Genomic DNA, 16,138 nt, shown 5'->3' on the forward strand with positions numbered 1-16,138 from the left:
TTCACAATTTTGTTTTAGGGTTAAAGTTAGGGTGTGGATTATGGTTCAGAGTTGGGTTACGGTGGAAGCTTGGGTTTGGGAACGTTGGGTTAAATAGTCGGGTATAAGAGTAAGTGCCCATAGCAATTATGAGACTAGCTAGGGTATGGGTTATGGGTGTGGGTTATGGTTCAGGCTTGGGTTATGGTGGAACATTGGCTTAGGGAAAGTTGGGTTAGTCGGGTATTAGAGTAAGTGCCCATAGTGATTATGAGACTAGCTTATGGAGTGTACCTGATTGAATGTAATGACTACAATGGTGTTACTAGGACTATAAAAGATAATGGTAGCTATAATTAATATACAATGTATAAATTAATTAATATACTTTTCATAATTATTAATATATAGAATGGTATGCTATTCATATCTGTACAACACCATAGATTACAACATAAACAAATTAACATTATTGATATTTTTATTTCAAATGTGACCACTCCTTAATTGGCCTTAAAATGGGTTATTTAAAATCCACACCACCCCTGTGGAAGATTTTGGAAACATCTTCCACAGGGGGAGTATGAATTTCAAATGGAATTAACACATTAGCAGCTCCATTTATGTTTCTGGTTCTATACTGCCTAATGCCCCTGAAAGGGGTCGAACAAGCATTTGAAACTCATCCTCCCTTTGTGGAATATTCAGGTTGAATCTTTCTCAGAGGGTGTATGAAACTCAAATGGAGCTGCCTGTGTTTATTCCATTTGAAATTCATACTCCCCCTGTGGCAGATATTTCCAAAATCTTCCACAGGGGTGGTGTGGATTTTAAATGGAATAACCCAATACATATGTATATAACAAAATTTTGTTTTTTGAGAAATTAAATGCCGTTTTCTGTTTTTATTTTGTTCTCAAAAATGTTTTAATTGTTTTTCAAAATGAAGATGAGATTACCTACGACCAATACAAATTGTAACATTATTTTAAATATGCTACAAGAAAAGGCACACATACATCAATGTATCACAAATTCCCATCACATTTAAGCAAACCTTGTTTGTCGAAAAACAGCTTGTTCCCCCAATCACCCCCCCCATACGATGACTCATGCTATGCCACTGTATTCATTGACTATTTTTTACAATAGCCATTTTACTGGTGCTGGTCAATGATGGGATATACTTGTAGTTATACCAACAAAAACTTTATGATGCTTCCCAGTATATTTGGTCTGACTGACAAGTCAGAGCATAGGCCTTCCAAGATTTGAAGGTCTGTGGTCACAGCTCTTCATATATACATCAATGCTTATAATATTCCCCCAAGAATAAGTAACAATCATTTACATGATTTAAGTGTTGCCAAGTGCATGCTTAAACAAGTTCATTCAAAAATGAAGTTTTTGACTTCCATGGATAACTAAAAAACCTGATTTAATTAATAAAAAGAAAACTTTTTTGATGAAAGATGAAATGGGACATAAAATGTGACCTGTTCCCACAAAATTAGCGTTAAGTCGCTGGTTGGTGGTTTCGAGACCTTCCACTTGTTAAGTTGCTGTTCTTTGTTTGAAGACATCAGTGGTATGTCTTTTGTGACTGCAGACATAAAATATACTGTACTCTGTATTCAATTCTGTCCCCATTCACAAAGGATACACCACTGCCAATGTTTTCAAGCAAAGATCATCAACTCAACAGTTGGAACATCTCAAACTTCCAACTTGTGACTTACACTCATTTTGTGGGAGCAGGTCACAAATGGTTAAATTGACAGACCAAAGATGTCTGCATTATCTGGTAAATATTACCAATAAAACAAATAGGGAATGCAAATAATTTGAGCTGAACCTGGATTCAAACCTGGTGACCTTTGACCTTTAGATTACTACAATTGCAAGCCAGAGATGGCTGGGTTCAATCTCACTACAGCCCCAATTTCTTTGCTCCATACTTTCACTTGTCAAACTTTACTTCAGTGTTGCATTATTGAAGAAAGCTTTATACATTGAGCTATTAGCCAGTCTTAAACTGGTTCCATTAACCATTCAATTTGTTCATACTTCAAACATGGGACAAAACTCACCAATATGTATCCAAAAGTGGGCATAAAAATCTCAGCTGATGATTCCAATATATAAAATATTTCACAAAGTTATTTTAACTTTTACATACAAAATCGCAAATGCAACACATGTATTTTGTTAAACATGTACAAAATGTGCGATTACAAATATCCGGAATGTTCCATGTACATAAAAATCACACAACAGACGAACAGACTGTTTGTGTGCAAGTGTTCAACAGTTGTAGTGGTGGTGACCTAACTTGATAAGAAAGCTGCTTGTTTTGCTTTGAAGTCTGCTTTCCTCACTTTTGCTTCTTCTGCTTTCTTTTTATTTTCTTCTTGTTCAGCCCGGATTTCTTCTTCAAATTTACTTGTTTTACTGATCTCACTTATCTGTGATAAAAAGGAAGAAGACATAAATTTAACAAACCTATATACTGTATTGTTTGTAATAAACCTGGGCTATTCAGCGACTGTCTTTTGGAATTAGCAGGAGAGCATTAAATAGCTCTTCTAGAGCCTTCAAGGAGAGCTGTTCAGAACATATACAATAGAATGTAAGGAGAGAATGGTTAACTTAAGAGAGCTACAAATCCCTCTCCTACATCAGATTTAAAGAGAGCAGTAGAGAGCAATTGCTATTGATCTTCTATCCAGTTGAAATCCACTCCACTCTATAGAAGATATGACCTTAATCTTCCACACAGGGAGCGTAAATGTCAATTGGGGTTTTCTGAATGGGTGACCCCCCTCCCATGTGAAATTCACACTCCCTGTGTGGGAGATTAAGGTCATGTCTTCCATTGGGGTGTATAGGTTTTAACTGGAATAGACCATTGTTAATGGTAAAGAGTAACTGGATGGATTTGTACTTTAATTAAAGATGGAATTAAAAGGAACTAATTTGTGTCTGACGTCAGAGCACGGCGCGAAGTGTCTGGTTGCTCACCTGCACAAAACAGCATCAGGTTGACCGGATGTCATACGTCTTTTTAATTTGGTCTTGAATTATATGTTACTCACCTTGGCCTCGAAGAAATTCTTGGCTCCACCAACTCCAACTTCATCAATGTCAATTTCTGTGAGTTTTGCTAACTGACTGAGTCCGCTGTCATCATCTAGCTCACCGGCTGCTGCCTTCCTGAAGATCATCAGGAACTGAAGAGAAGACAACAAAATGCAGCAATTGAAAGGTACCCATATAAGTGTTTACCCTCGCCACCCTCCTGTTTAAACTTACCCAAAATTGTGTCCCTTTTGAATCAGGCCATAAGAGTTCCCAATTTCTCAACCCAAGAGCAGAGCTGAGAGCAAAATTGCACAATTGATTTGCCAGTGGGCTTTCTTTTCCTTGTTCTTTTTCCTCAATCCTGTTTCTTTCTGTTCTCTTCATATAGGCCAGCTTTATATTAGCTTTTATGTCATTTTGCTTGAGCCTAGTCCCATCAGGACCCAAGCGTGTGTCTACCCAGACCACCGACCGGTTGTGGCTTGCCAGAAGACATCTTACCCTTCCCAGAATTCATCACCTCACTTCATCAAATGACTCCTATTACTTTGTACTTGTTCCATTTGTTTTCACAGTCAAGAAATAAACACATTTTGCAAGACCTGTATGTGCTCTGTTCATTGAGGTACTTTTTATCACTATCGACCCATCATGTTGCACTAGATAGCAATTAGCAAATCAGTACAGGAAATTGACATGGGAGAAATGCATTATGGGCAGTATAAAGTATCTTCTCTGGTGGCTTGTTGTCATCATGAAAATCTACGCATAAACACAGTGCACTCTGTTATAAACATTTCCTTCCAATAGGATTAAAATACCAATTTTCATAAATTATTTCCCAATTGATTATTTCCCAAAAGGTGTATTAAGTTTTTTATTTGGTTTCATGAAAGAAAGGAAAACCTTACAAAATTGGCTGTTGAAAACACCTACATTGTAAAGCTGTTTGGATAAAGTTTCCAACATGTATAAATGCCTAATTGTTTGGAAATTATGAGAATGGGACTGTTAACCTTTTTTGTACTATCAGTACCAACAGTAAGTACACAATTAACATTGAATAGTGGATAGGCTACAAACTCCCAGGGAGTTGACACCTGTTTTACCAGGTAATTGTTTGGAATTTCCAAGTTCAACTTTTGAACTCATGCATTCAGGTTAAAACAAACCCAAGTTTGATAAACATAGCCTGTTCAAACTTCAAGAGAAATATTTTAACAATAAGGAGTTGACCCTAACCCAACCCATGGTTTTTTTGTTATCGGAAGAGCTTGGAAGGGGTAAATGAAACAAAAAAAGGAGAGAAGATGAACAAAGAATTAAAGTCACTTGGTACTCTCAGGATTCAAACTCAGACCCCTCACATGCCATGCAGTGGATCACCGACCTGTAGCCACGGGGGTTTCGCTGGCTTGGCCAGTGATTCCGTGGGTATGACTTCGGCCAATTGCGTCATGGCATCGTGTGCAATGCACACATTCGCAGTGGTTTTCATAGTGAGCTTTAGTGAGTTTCAGTCAGGTTTGGACTAGTCCCAACCTAACTGGCTGCCTGAGTCTCATTTGCAATTATTCTACCTACCTCCTTGAAATTGATTTTGTTATCCAGATCTTCATCTACTTCTTTTATCATGTTTTTGAGACCCATATGTGTTTGTGGTGCTCCAAGTTTTTCCATCATTAGCTTTAACTCCATTAGATCGATGAAATTGTCATGGCCCACATCATACCTGGAGAACGAGATGGGAGATGCAAAATATAACTAGTCATGAATGCTTTGCATGCCGGCCATATAGGCTTTTAAATCATAAAAAGTAAAGTTTAGAGACATTTTCTGAAAATATCAAGAGCTATCTCATTTTAAAATGCGTTTTCATGCTAATTCCAAATATGATCATGAAACTTTATAATTCTGAAAGATTTTTAATTGACAAAAAATTGAAATTTGTCATCTGCAGTCAACACCCACATTGAGAGTTAGAATTGTGTAAATGGATGAGGCTTCATATGTAAAAAAAATTGGCCCTAGTGCTGTCCATAACACAATGACGGTTCAGAATTTTATGGGCACGTATGGCTGAAACTAACACTTTGTGGGAAAAAATAAATATTTTTTTCCATATATTACTGCCCTTGCTTTACAGAATGTTCAACCTTGCCCCGCACATTTACCTGCCTACTTCAGTACAATGATTATGAGTACATACAATACATAGACACAGTTGAAAAGAAAATTTCCAGTTAGGGGCTGTGCAATAACTATCTGTCACCAAGGGGGAAAAGAGGGTGTGGGGGTTAAATTTTTTGGCAGGGCAAAGGGGGTTACAATTTTGGTAGATCAAAAGGGGAAGGCAAGATAATTTTGGCAAGTCAAGGGGGTGGGGCAAGCGATTTTAGGACACAATCAATTTTTGGCCAGCATCTACTCATTTTTGGCTGATTAAAAAAAAAATACTCAGGAAAGTATCCTGTATCAGCTGATAAGGAATCTTATATAGCCCACCCCTAATGAGAGATCACTGAAATTACAGAAATGATTTAGATCCAAAATCACCATCTGGCCAACATGCGTAAATTAGTGAAAGATTTTCATATCGCATCATATTTTTTCCCACAGATGTGGAAAACCAACGAAACAGAAGTGAACAATCTAACCACTGACCCAACACTTTCAGTCATGCCTATGAATTTGGTTGATTCCTATATTTGTCACCAGTTCCCCTCTCCCTGGCCCCACCCCTGGCACAAATCATGCCAAACAATCTGTTCAGCCATTTAGCCTCTTGTTGGTCCAATGGTAATCCTACTACATGTATTGTTCATATCGCAAATTTAAAAAAAAATCAAAATGATTTGATATCACTATCAGAAGGACATTCCTGGTATAATCAGAATGCAAAATGGTGTGTTTGATCATGGAAGTACTACATGTATGTGCTCTCAGGTCCCACAAAATATACTGTGCAAATGTTGCTATCTGACAGTGGCGTAGCCAAGTGGGGGGGGGGGGGCAAAGGGGCGGCAGGGTGTTCAACTCAATATCTTGTATGTTTGGTGTTTCCCACGGCCACACAGCGGTGCCTCATTTTCATCTCTCATCCATGCGATTCAAATTAACAATTGAACAAAATGTGCATTGTACTGGCACATGGGATAGTCGGCAGGGGCCATCGCGGGCAAGCAAGCTTGACCACACTTAGCAATTTCGACCACTTGCATCACTTTGATTTGCAACTTTTGAAATGCACCAACTTTCATACACTGGTATCAATCTTTGTCATTTTGAATTATCAATCAAATTGTCATAACAAGATCAGGTGTTGGTGTAGGATGGGTTAAATATACATAACTGCAGACTTTCTTTATTTGACGTGTTTATATGCAAGCATTGAAAATCCTACAATTCCTATAAAATGTTACTGTGTTGTACCTTTGCTTTAGGAACGCACCATTAGATTTCAATGGGGTTAGGAAGTTGGGGTTGGGCAAGAAATTTGTTTGTGCCCCAAAATATTTTTTCGTCGCCAAAGGCGGCAAGATTTTTTAAAACTTTCATGCATGATGCATTTATACACAGTCCGTGGGGATTTTTTAGTGTTGGTAGGGAAAGGTTTTCTTTGCTCATGGAGTGGGGGGGAAGTTTTTTTTCTTTTCAAAACTTCCTACCCCCCCCCCCTTGAAGTCTAATGGTGCATCCCTTATTTGCTTTGACTGTTATCACAGAGCAGGTTGTTCAATATGTGCATCAATGATGATAAGCTTCACTGGCAATTCAATTAATTAGGCATTCAGGAGGCAATCACATTACAAACCCATTTGGCTGGCTGGGTGGGTGGGTCCCTTTCAGCTCAACGGCACAATCATACTGATAATGGCACCATTATATCAGTTAATCTAAAAATTCTTTGCACAGTATTTTTGTGGGACATGCAAGCACATGCAAGCACATCAGACATATCGAATTGCATTAGAATACATTAGGAGGAATTCTAAGGTGTTTTTTGGGGGAAAAATATACATCTTCAATACGAAAGGTCCAAATTTTCATATGATTGTCGGCTTTTTGTTACATTTTGGGCCTCATCAGTTCTGCAACTGTTGGAGTATATTAAAAAATTAGAATGGCAAAGATTTGACAACTCATCTGTGAGGTAAAATTTGGGTAAAATTTTTTTTGAATTTAAAAAAAAAACTAGATCACATTTGTAAATATCTATGAAATATTTTTATTTTTTTTAAAACTAGACATAAATATCTAGGAAACATTTTTTATTTTTGTGAATTTTGATCAACCAAAAAATTGTTGAAATTTGGGTAAAAATCAGGCCTTTTTTTCATGATTTGTTTTGCAAAATTAATCATTTTCAACCATTTTTTACACCGGAAAAACTTTTACAATATTTGCAACTAGGCCCCTGATTTGATTCCTTTATAGTTTGTCTGTGATGTTGTGAACTGTTGGATAGAATATTATTACTAAATATTACATCACAAACAGGAGATAAAGACAAGATAGCATAATTTATTATGTAAATATAAGGGCAGGTAATGGAATTTGGTTATCAGTCAAAGTGTGCAAATATTAGATCCAATCTCTATAAATCCCCATGGCAACAAAGTATCATGACCTATTCTGAGTAAATGGCACATCCCCTGCTTGCCTGAACATTTGACTGCTTCTTTAAGCAAAAATTTATTATCATGTCTAAAATATGAAGTCTAACTTGATAACAGACTGCAAAATGATTCACAAATCCGTCGAAAAATTATAGATGAAATATTCAGCTTTATGATTTAAAAGAAAATTAAATTTCAAGTTAATTATTCCCTTTCTTTCAATAAAGAAAGACAAAAAGTCAACATTACCCTACTTCAGGGGTATCGTTGTGGCATTTATATGAACTACTAACAAGCACTTCCCATATATTTATTCTCGATTTTTAGTGGAATGTACCAAATTTTTTTTAAAAATCAGAGTTTTTTAGAAGTAAAATAGCTACAGCTTTAAGCAGTTTACACATCAGGAAAGGAATCAAATGGTTTCAAAATCTCTTAAAAATAAAAATATCATTATCATAATACATGTAGAATTATTTTGCACAAAACACTTGACAACAAATAAGTATATATACTATGTGACCTGATGTGCCCTTATGATAATTAATTAATATTCACATGATTCATCAGTATCTTACCATAAGCCTCATTTTCCAGGCACTGTTTCATAACCTTCATATGGCTGCATTAATACTTCTGAAGTTCACTTCTGACAAAATGTCTTAGGGTATGAGTTCCAATTCCCTTAGAGTTAACTCACAAGTTCATGACTATTAAACATACAGAAAGTTACTGAACTGTGACTTTGAGGGATGAGGCTATTATAGATCTTGGTACAGGATGATAGGGTCCATTTGCTATGTACGGTCACTAGCACAGTATATATGAGAACTTTTCCCGTTGACTGTGTACAAGTTGAGGTGAACTTGAAGAGGAAGAGGGCCTTGAGGAAGTGATGTGACAGTGTCTGTAATTTTTGTGACTAAAATAATTTCACAGATTAGATGGAAAATCTGTATGTTTAAATTTATTTTAACTAGTTTTCTAATTTTGTTTGTTTCTTTCTTTCTTTTCGTTGTTTTGGAAATGTTAAAATTTGCTCCAGTAATGTTGGTATAGGGGGATATTTATGGCATGGCTATCAAGGGAATATGCAGTATTATGCCAGTACATACAATTATACAGTGGCATAGATTTCTTTTTGACATTAGGGGATACATAGGGTTGGAACAAATTTCTTGAAGTAGTGAATCCAGCACCTTTTGGTGGTGACACAATAAGTTTATGGTACAAATTCGCATGAAAAATGAAGAAATATGGTGCCAAAGTGGAATAAATCCATACGTACATGTAACACATAAAATTTGCACTTTAAAGCTAAATTGGCTGATTCCATAGGTGTCAACTTACACCACATCACAGGTAAGGGAAGTTTTTCATTTCTCTGTTCCCTTACATGTACTGTTATCTACAAATTATGGATAATACAGTGCTACCTGGCACTTTTGAACCATGGTTCTGAACAAGGAAGTTCCGGGACAAAAAATGTTTTGCTCAGATCCTGGGCATTATATGCAATAGGCATCAGTGTAAAGCTGAATTCACACTTCAATGCTTAGCGATTACCAGCATTGTACTTTTTTTGAAAAATTTGCATAGCAATTATTAGCAATTTTAAGCATTATTATAGGATTGGATAGCAACATTTGTATTTTGTATGTATTGTATAGTATTTTTGTTGGACATGAGAGCACATCAGACACATCAAATTGCATTCTGAATACGAGGAATGTTCTTCTGATATCAAACAATTTTGATGTATTATTGAAATTTGCGATACAATACAAAGTTTAAGGCAAATTATTAACTAGAATTTCGCAGTTCTCGACCTGCGCGTTTCTCGATGCAAAGTGTCGGCCGCAATGCCTCCACCTTGACCCCCGTCATTTTAACCGGCGCAATTTCACTTGACCCCAAAATGGCCTTCACATTATTTGCCTCACTAAGGTGTCCGTTCCCACCAAATTTCATGAACCTGCAGCAGTCTATGTCCATTTGACCCCAGATGACCTCGAATGACCTCAAAATGACCTTGACATTTTTGCCTTGTTTCAGTGGTCCTCCCCACAAAATTTCACTAACCTGCGACAATCTATGGCAATTCGACCCCGGATGACCCCAAAATAACCTTGACATTTTTGTCTCGCTAGGGTGGTCGTTCCCACCAAATTTCATGAACCTGCAACAATATATGGCAATTTGACCTCGGATGGCCTCGGATGACCCCAAAATGACCTTGACATTTTTGTCTTCCTACAGTGGTCTTTCCCACCAAATATCATGAACCTGCAACAATATATGGTGATTTGACCCCGGATGACCCCAAATGACCTCACAATGGGCAGACCTTGCGATTACGCACATTTTGCACTGAAAATCAAATCAGGTCAAGAACCTCTAGCTGTGCTACTCTCCGCCGAATTTCATCACTGTAACTCGTACAGATCTCCAAATAATCTGTGCACAAGGTTATTTTGCTTGATATGCATAAATTATGCAAATTAGGTACTTAATTACCATATTTTGCAACAAAACACGGCTAAAATTTGGAGATCCCCAATTGCCACCCCTCCACCATATTGCATCATTATACGCTTTACCAGTTCCGAGAAATTGCACTCGCAAGCTCGGACGAACAGACGGACGGACAACAACCAGGAAACATAAAATACCTCCGGTGGAGGCATAAGAATTGATTGCTGACATTTAAGGGGGTACTACACCCCTGCCCAATTTTGTGCCTATTTTTGCATTTTTCTCAAAAATTATAGCGCATTGGTGACAAGTAAGGTATATTATAGGGGCAAGGACTACAACTACTAAACTGGATATTTTATTTCAGCACAGACAACAGCTGTGGAGTTACAGTCAAAAATGAGGGAAAACCAATATTTGATCAATAAATCAATAACTACTTACCATGAGTTGCTGAATTTTCAGTGCAGTAGTTGTAGTCCTTGCCCCTATAATATACATATCTTACTTGTCACCAATGCGCTATAATTTTTGAGAAAATTGCAAAAATAGGCACAAAATTGGCCAGGGGTGTAGTACCCCCTTAATAGTCCACGAAGTAAACTTAATAAATCTAATGATACATGTATGTACTTAATAAAAATTCCTTTAAAAAAGGAATGGGGCGCCCAATGTGAGTTTGGACGTGATATGGTGAATTCCATGGCATGATTTGATATTATAAATGATCTACTCAGAAGATGATCAAATGCATATGTGTTTGATTGGGGAAGGTGTATCACAGGACCGTTTTGGATGAAATAAATTGAATTGGAATGAAGCTGTCGTGTCAATTTGCGCCGTGGGGTGGGGGAGTTCTGTTTTAGGGGCATATTGTAGTGATGATATTGCTTCTACTTGCTAATACACTGAAAATCTAATAGAGATGAAGGATAAAAAAAACAATTACAGAACATTCATTCTTCATAAAAGTAGCTATGGACATACAATGTTTACAAGATAAGAACGTTAATGTTTTGTACATGAACGTAACGTCTTTGATACATAGTTGTTAACACACTGAAAATCTGACTAGAGATTTACAATTTTATGATATCCAAAAGAATACTTAGCATTGAAGAATTTTAAAAAAATTACAGAACTTTCATTTGTTAACATACACGTAGCAATGATTAACAATGTTGAAAATACAAACGTAACGCTTTTGTTCATAAACGTAACATCCTCGACACATCTAGGATCCGCATAATTTGTTGATTAATGCCATAAACAGTCACAAAAGATTTATGGTCTGATCATTTTATCATTTTAAGGGGGACCCGATATTGCAATTGGAAGAACCAGGCTTTTCAATAACTATCAAAACTGCTGGGTACCAAACTTTTTGATACAGCTTGTATAGTAATTTGTTCTCATTTCCATGCAAAAGAACTTGGCCAGTTATTTTCAATTACACCATGCAGATAGATAAGACCTTGATAAGATAAGCAGGTTTTGTTTTAAATTGTTATGTCACTATCACTATCTTGATCTTGATAAGATGCCTATTCATACACTGTACCAAGGACAACTATACAACATACATTTGTACATTCATTGAATGACTTTGAAACTTTGGGTACAAAAACTCATACTCTGCAAGTTAGGTCAAATTTTGCACTATGATTGTTTATTTGAGGTTATTGGACTATGCCATTGAGATTAGGCTATTGTGGTCCATAGTGTTGGTCACCGTCTATCGGGTTCTAAGAGGAGGTAAACTGGTTAAGCCCGGTACAAAGGTCTCAATTTATTTGGTGTTCTTATAAGTCCATTAATTTTGTATTTTAAACAAAGAATATACGCACAAGATTTTATCCCGTGCATATCAGAAAACAATAATAAAATAAAATCCAAGCAAATTGTGGTTTTATTTCTAAGCTGGGCATAATTTTAGCAAAACAATTCTGAAGTAAATCTAGCAAGAGTGAAATTAGAAGCTTTTCACAAAGTCATGCCTATAAGGTGGCGCCCGCTTAAGGCGGGCGCCCCCCAAAAGTGTATGTAACTGGGAGCACAATTTTATTTGATGCACCATTTTCACCCTTTTATTGGTCATTTATTTATTTTCCGACCACATATTATTATTAAGGATTTAATTCACAGGCCTGATTTTTGGGCTACAAATTTTAGGCATAGACCTACTCAATTACTTTTTAACCATGCTTTCCTAATCCAATTTTACCTTTTCTTGAAAGAAAATTTCTTTCTTTTTACTACATTTTTTTTCCATATTCTTTTCTCATGTCAGCCTTTCTTTTTCTTACAAATGATCGCCATTGATCGGTCCCCTGGGCATCAGGCATTACAATTGAACAAGATTTGGACAAGATTCACTCGGTCGAGGAACATTGTCCCCTTCGTCCCCTTTGCACAAGCGCGCGCATAGCAACCAGCTCGAGAAAGGGGAACTGCACATGCGCATTGCGCACACTGGTTTTACAAGGCTATAGTATTTCCCCTTTGTGATGTCAGCCCGACCAAGAGAATGCTCAAACGGGGGAGGGAGAGCTTCCTCCTTTGCCTAGCCATGGCATGGGCTCCCCTTCTTCTTCTCTCTATCTCCCTCCTTCTCATTCTTCTCCCTTTCACCTCTTTTGCAAATCATGAGAGGTTGCCCTCTGAGCTCTGTAAAGTAAAGCCACCCCTGAGTGCGAGTCTTTATGAAGTCAGCTACACATGTATATCACTAATCGTGCACTGGCGGTCAAAGTGTTTAGTTAGGCAATCAAATTCTAGTGTAATTCTAATTCAAATTCGTGTAAAAAAATGTAAACACATCACTCATCACTTCATGACATGAGCATGATGAGTGAGTGAAAATTAATAGCAAAATTTCCAAGCCAGACAAGCTAGGTTGTTTATAATATGAACATTATTTTGATTTGGTGACTCAATTTGAATACAAAGTTGACATGTTATAGAAAAATACTTTACTACTTACTTCTTGAACATTTTCTCATACTCCTTGATTTCTTTCCGACTGAACTCCTTGAACTCCGTGTACGGGTTGAAGATGTTCTTCTCTTGCGCTGGTGCTACGTCCTCTCCTTCGTTGATTTTCTCTCGCCTAGCTAACTTCGACGCTAATTCATCTGTTGCCATCTTTTATATCAATTTTATGATACAATGACTCAAGAAATCGAACAAAACAAGGTGGTTTTCCTGGCCCAAATCTGGATGAGGAAGTGAGTGAGTGCAATCTCGGAACTGTAGTACAGGTCACGTTTCATTGAATGGGTCAAAAGTCAAATGTCAAGTTGAATTAGTTGGGTTATTCCATTATTCAAAATAGGTGGATTTGCCAGTAGTTCGATCCCGGGTCAGGGGGGAATCACTTTTGGGTGCTGATGGTGATGGGACCAGGCTCAAGCAAAAAAAAAAATCGATTGTTTAATGATCGACTGACTGACCGGGTGGATGGTTGTCTGATTGATTATTGGGTGTTTATTGATTGATTGATTGATTGATTGATTGATTGATTGATTGATTGATTGGTTGATTGATTGATTGATTGATTGATTGATTGATTGATTGATCGATTGATTGCTTGATTGGTGGATTGATTGATTGCTTGATTGCTTGATTGCTGGATTGATTGATTGATTGATTGATTGATTGATTGATTGATTGATTGATTGATTGATTGATTGATTGATTGATTGATTGATTGTCACAGTGCTACTGTCAGGCCTCGAATTTTAATTTGTTAGGGCACCCATTTTCAAGACTGGGTGAAGACAAGGAGGACACCAAAGCAACTGATTAAGAACGCCTTGAAGTTGATGAAGAATGCCTTCAAGTTGATGAAGATCTGGGGCACGCACCAAGGCCAAAACTGAAAAAGGGCAGGCAATGGATTTTGAGGTGGATATGATGCTCGTGTGCAAAAGGTAGTCAAGTTTCACTCATATGCGCGCATAGGTGTCTTTCTGACTCAACTCTTTGAACTCTGAGTAGGCCTACAGGTTGACATGGTTGAAGATGCTCTTCTCTTGCGCTGGTGGCATGCCAAGAAAGCATTAAAAATCATGTTTTACAGGACCTCAAACCGTGATGAAAAATGATCAACAAGTCAGCATGGGGGTGGGGGTTTTAGGGGATATCCGAATTTGGGGTCCTAAGGGGGGAATCTGTATTTTTCACAGTGAACTATGAGTGGGGAATTTTGGTAGTAGTTGATAATAGTTGAAGGCTCTTTTTCTTTTCTTTTTTTTTCTTCAAAATTCCCAACTTGGCTCCTTGAATTGGCTCGCTGATTAGGCCAAGTAAAAAATAAAACATGTTTCACGTCCGGGTTTTCGAAAAAAGGAGGAGGAGGGGGCTTTTTATTTTCTATTTTTTATCGCAAAATTGGTGTAAATACCCATACTTAGAGATGTTTTAGCGTATACAATAATGCCTGGAAAAAGGAGGAGGTCCTTTTTTATTTGTTGTTCTGAGAGTTACACCCCCTCCAATGATCACAAAACCTTCCTAAAATGTTTCTTGTATCCTAACAAGGCTATAGAAAGCATTCCAACTTCCTAGACATATTTTTGAAAAGTTATAACTGAATTTCAAAAATAAAAATATATTTGAGGAAACCTCAAAAAGGAAGCGGGAGCCGGGAGCGGGAGGGGACGTGAAACATGTTTATTTTTTTATTTTGCCTTATGCGCTCCGCAAACATTCTTCGACGCCAACGTCAGCCTGCAAAACTCTGCGGGTTCAATGAGTAGGCCTACCGTAGTTTAAAGATATTGGTTGGCAAATTTTAACGCACAGTGGACTATGAGAGATAGGTTCCTATAAACGGGCCAAAATGTCCAATCCTACATCGGAACAAAACCATGATTCCGCCCCCCCAACCATGCTAACCTGACAGTAATTATGGGCGCATTACACCAAATCACTGCGCGAAAGTTGCAATGGCGATGAGTTCCGGTTAAAAGTAGGCCTATATACATGGCTACTGGAGACAACGTGAAGTCACATCCATACTTGGGAATCCATCTTCAGGATAATCTAGGATGGAATACTCAGATTGGCTCTGCACTGACATCCAAAGCAAGCAGAATGCTCGGTGTGGTTCGTCGAAACCTTGGAAATTGTCCAGAGAAGTTGAAGGAGACAGCCTACCTCAGCCTTGTTAGACCCATGTTGAGTACGGCTCCGTGATCTGGGATCCTCACCAGAAGAACAACAAGGCGAAAGTGGAGAAGATCCAGAGAAGTGCTGCTCGCTTTGCCAAGTCAAACTATGAACGCACCAACAACTCTCTTGAAAGACCTTGGGTGGCAGTCGCTGGAGGACCGCAGAAGATCTGCACGTCTTACCCTGTTGTATGAGATCATCAACGATGAGGTGGACATCCCCAGTGACCGTTACCTAACGCCAGTTACCCGACCTTCTCGCCGCTGCAACTCCAGAAGTTTTATCCAACATCAGACCAGACTCAAGTCACAAGTACCCCAGTGGAATAACCTCAAAGAAATGATCCAAGCTCCAAGTAACCAAGCATTCAAAGCACACCTACAGGCTCAGTAACCACGCTTAACCCCCGCACAAGCTTGGCTGTCATACCCAGACGTTCTGGGTCCTGCCAATATCAGAGTTGAAGTTGAAGTTGAAGTATAGGCCTACGTAGGGAATGATGTTCTTCGTGAGGTTCATGTTCTGATTTAGATGAAAGATGCTAACCTATTAATGACTAAAATAGGCCTAGATATGAAATTATACAAATCGATTTCACAAGAAAAGTAGGCCCTGTCCGAATTACTGCTAACGGAACATGTTTTAATGCTAGTTTTGGCGTTGAAATAGCGGCGTCGCTTTTCAACATTTTTTAATAGAAAACTGAATCTCTAAAGTTCAGTCGTTAAAAAGTGAAAAATATTGTCACGCCCAGGCCCGTACGCAGGGGGTGCGGGGGTGCGACGCACCCCCCCCCCCCAAATTTGGAA

The 16,138-nt window shown here is 37.9% G+C and overlaps 1 protein-coding gene across 1 annotated transcript; it reads right to left on the reverse strand.

The window, feature by feature from the left end:
• Positions 1 to 442: 442 nt before the first annotated feature.
• Positions 443 to 13,422, reverse strand: LOC140157388 (EF-hand domain-containing protein D2-like). The gene is made up of 4 exons (XM_072180568.1): positions 13,138 to 13,422; positions 4,645 to 4,792; positions 3,075 to 3,209; positions 443 to 2,444 (listed from the first exon to the last, which is right to left on the reverse strand). Exons 1-4 carry the CDS (start codon positions 13,296 to 13,298, stop codon positions 2,307 to 2,309), a joined length of 582 nt encoding a protein of 193 aa, XP_072036669.1. The 5' UTR covers positions 13,299 to 13,422; the 3' UTR covers positions 443 to 2,306.
• Positions 13,423 to 16,138: the final 2,716 nt, after the last annotated feature.

The sequence above is a fragment of the Amphiura filiformis genome, chromosome 7 (assembly GCF_039555335.1).
Source record: "Amphiura filiformis chromosome 7, Afil_fr2py, whole genome shotgun sequence".
Lineage (NCBI taxonomy): Eukaryota > Metazoa > Echinodermata > Ophiuroidea > Amphilepidida > Amphiuridae > Amphiura > Amphiura filiformis.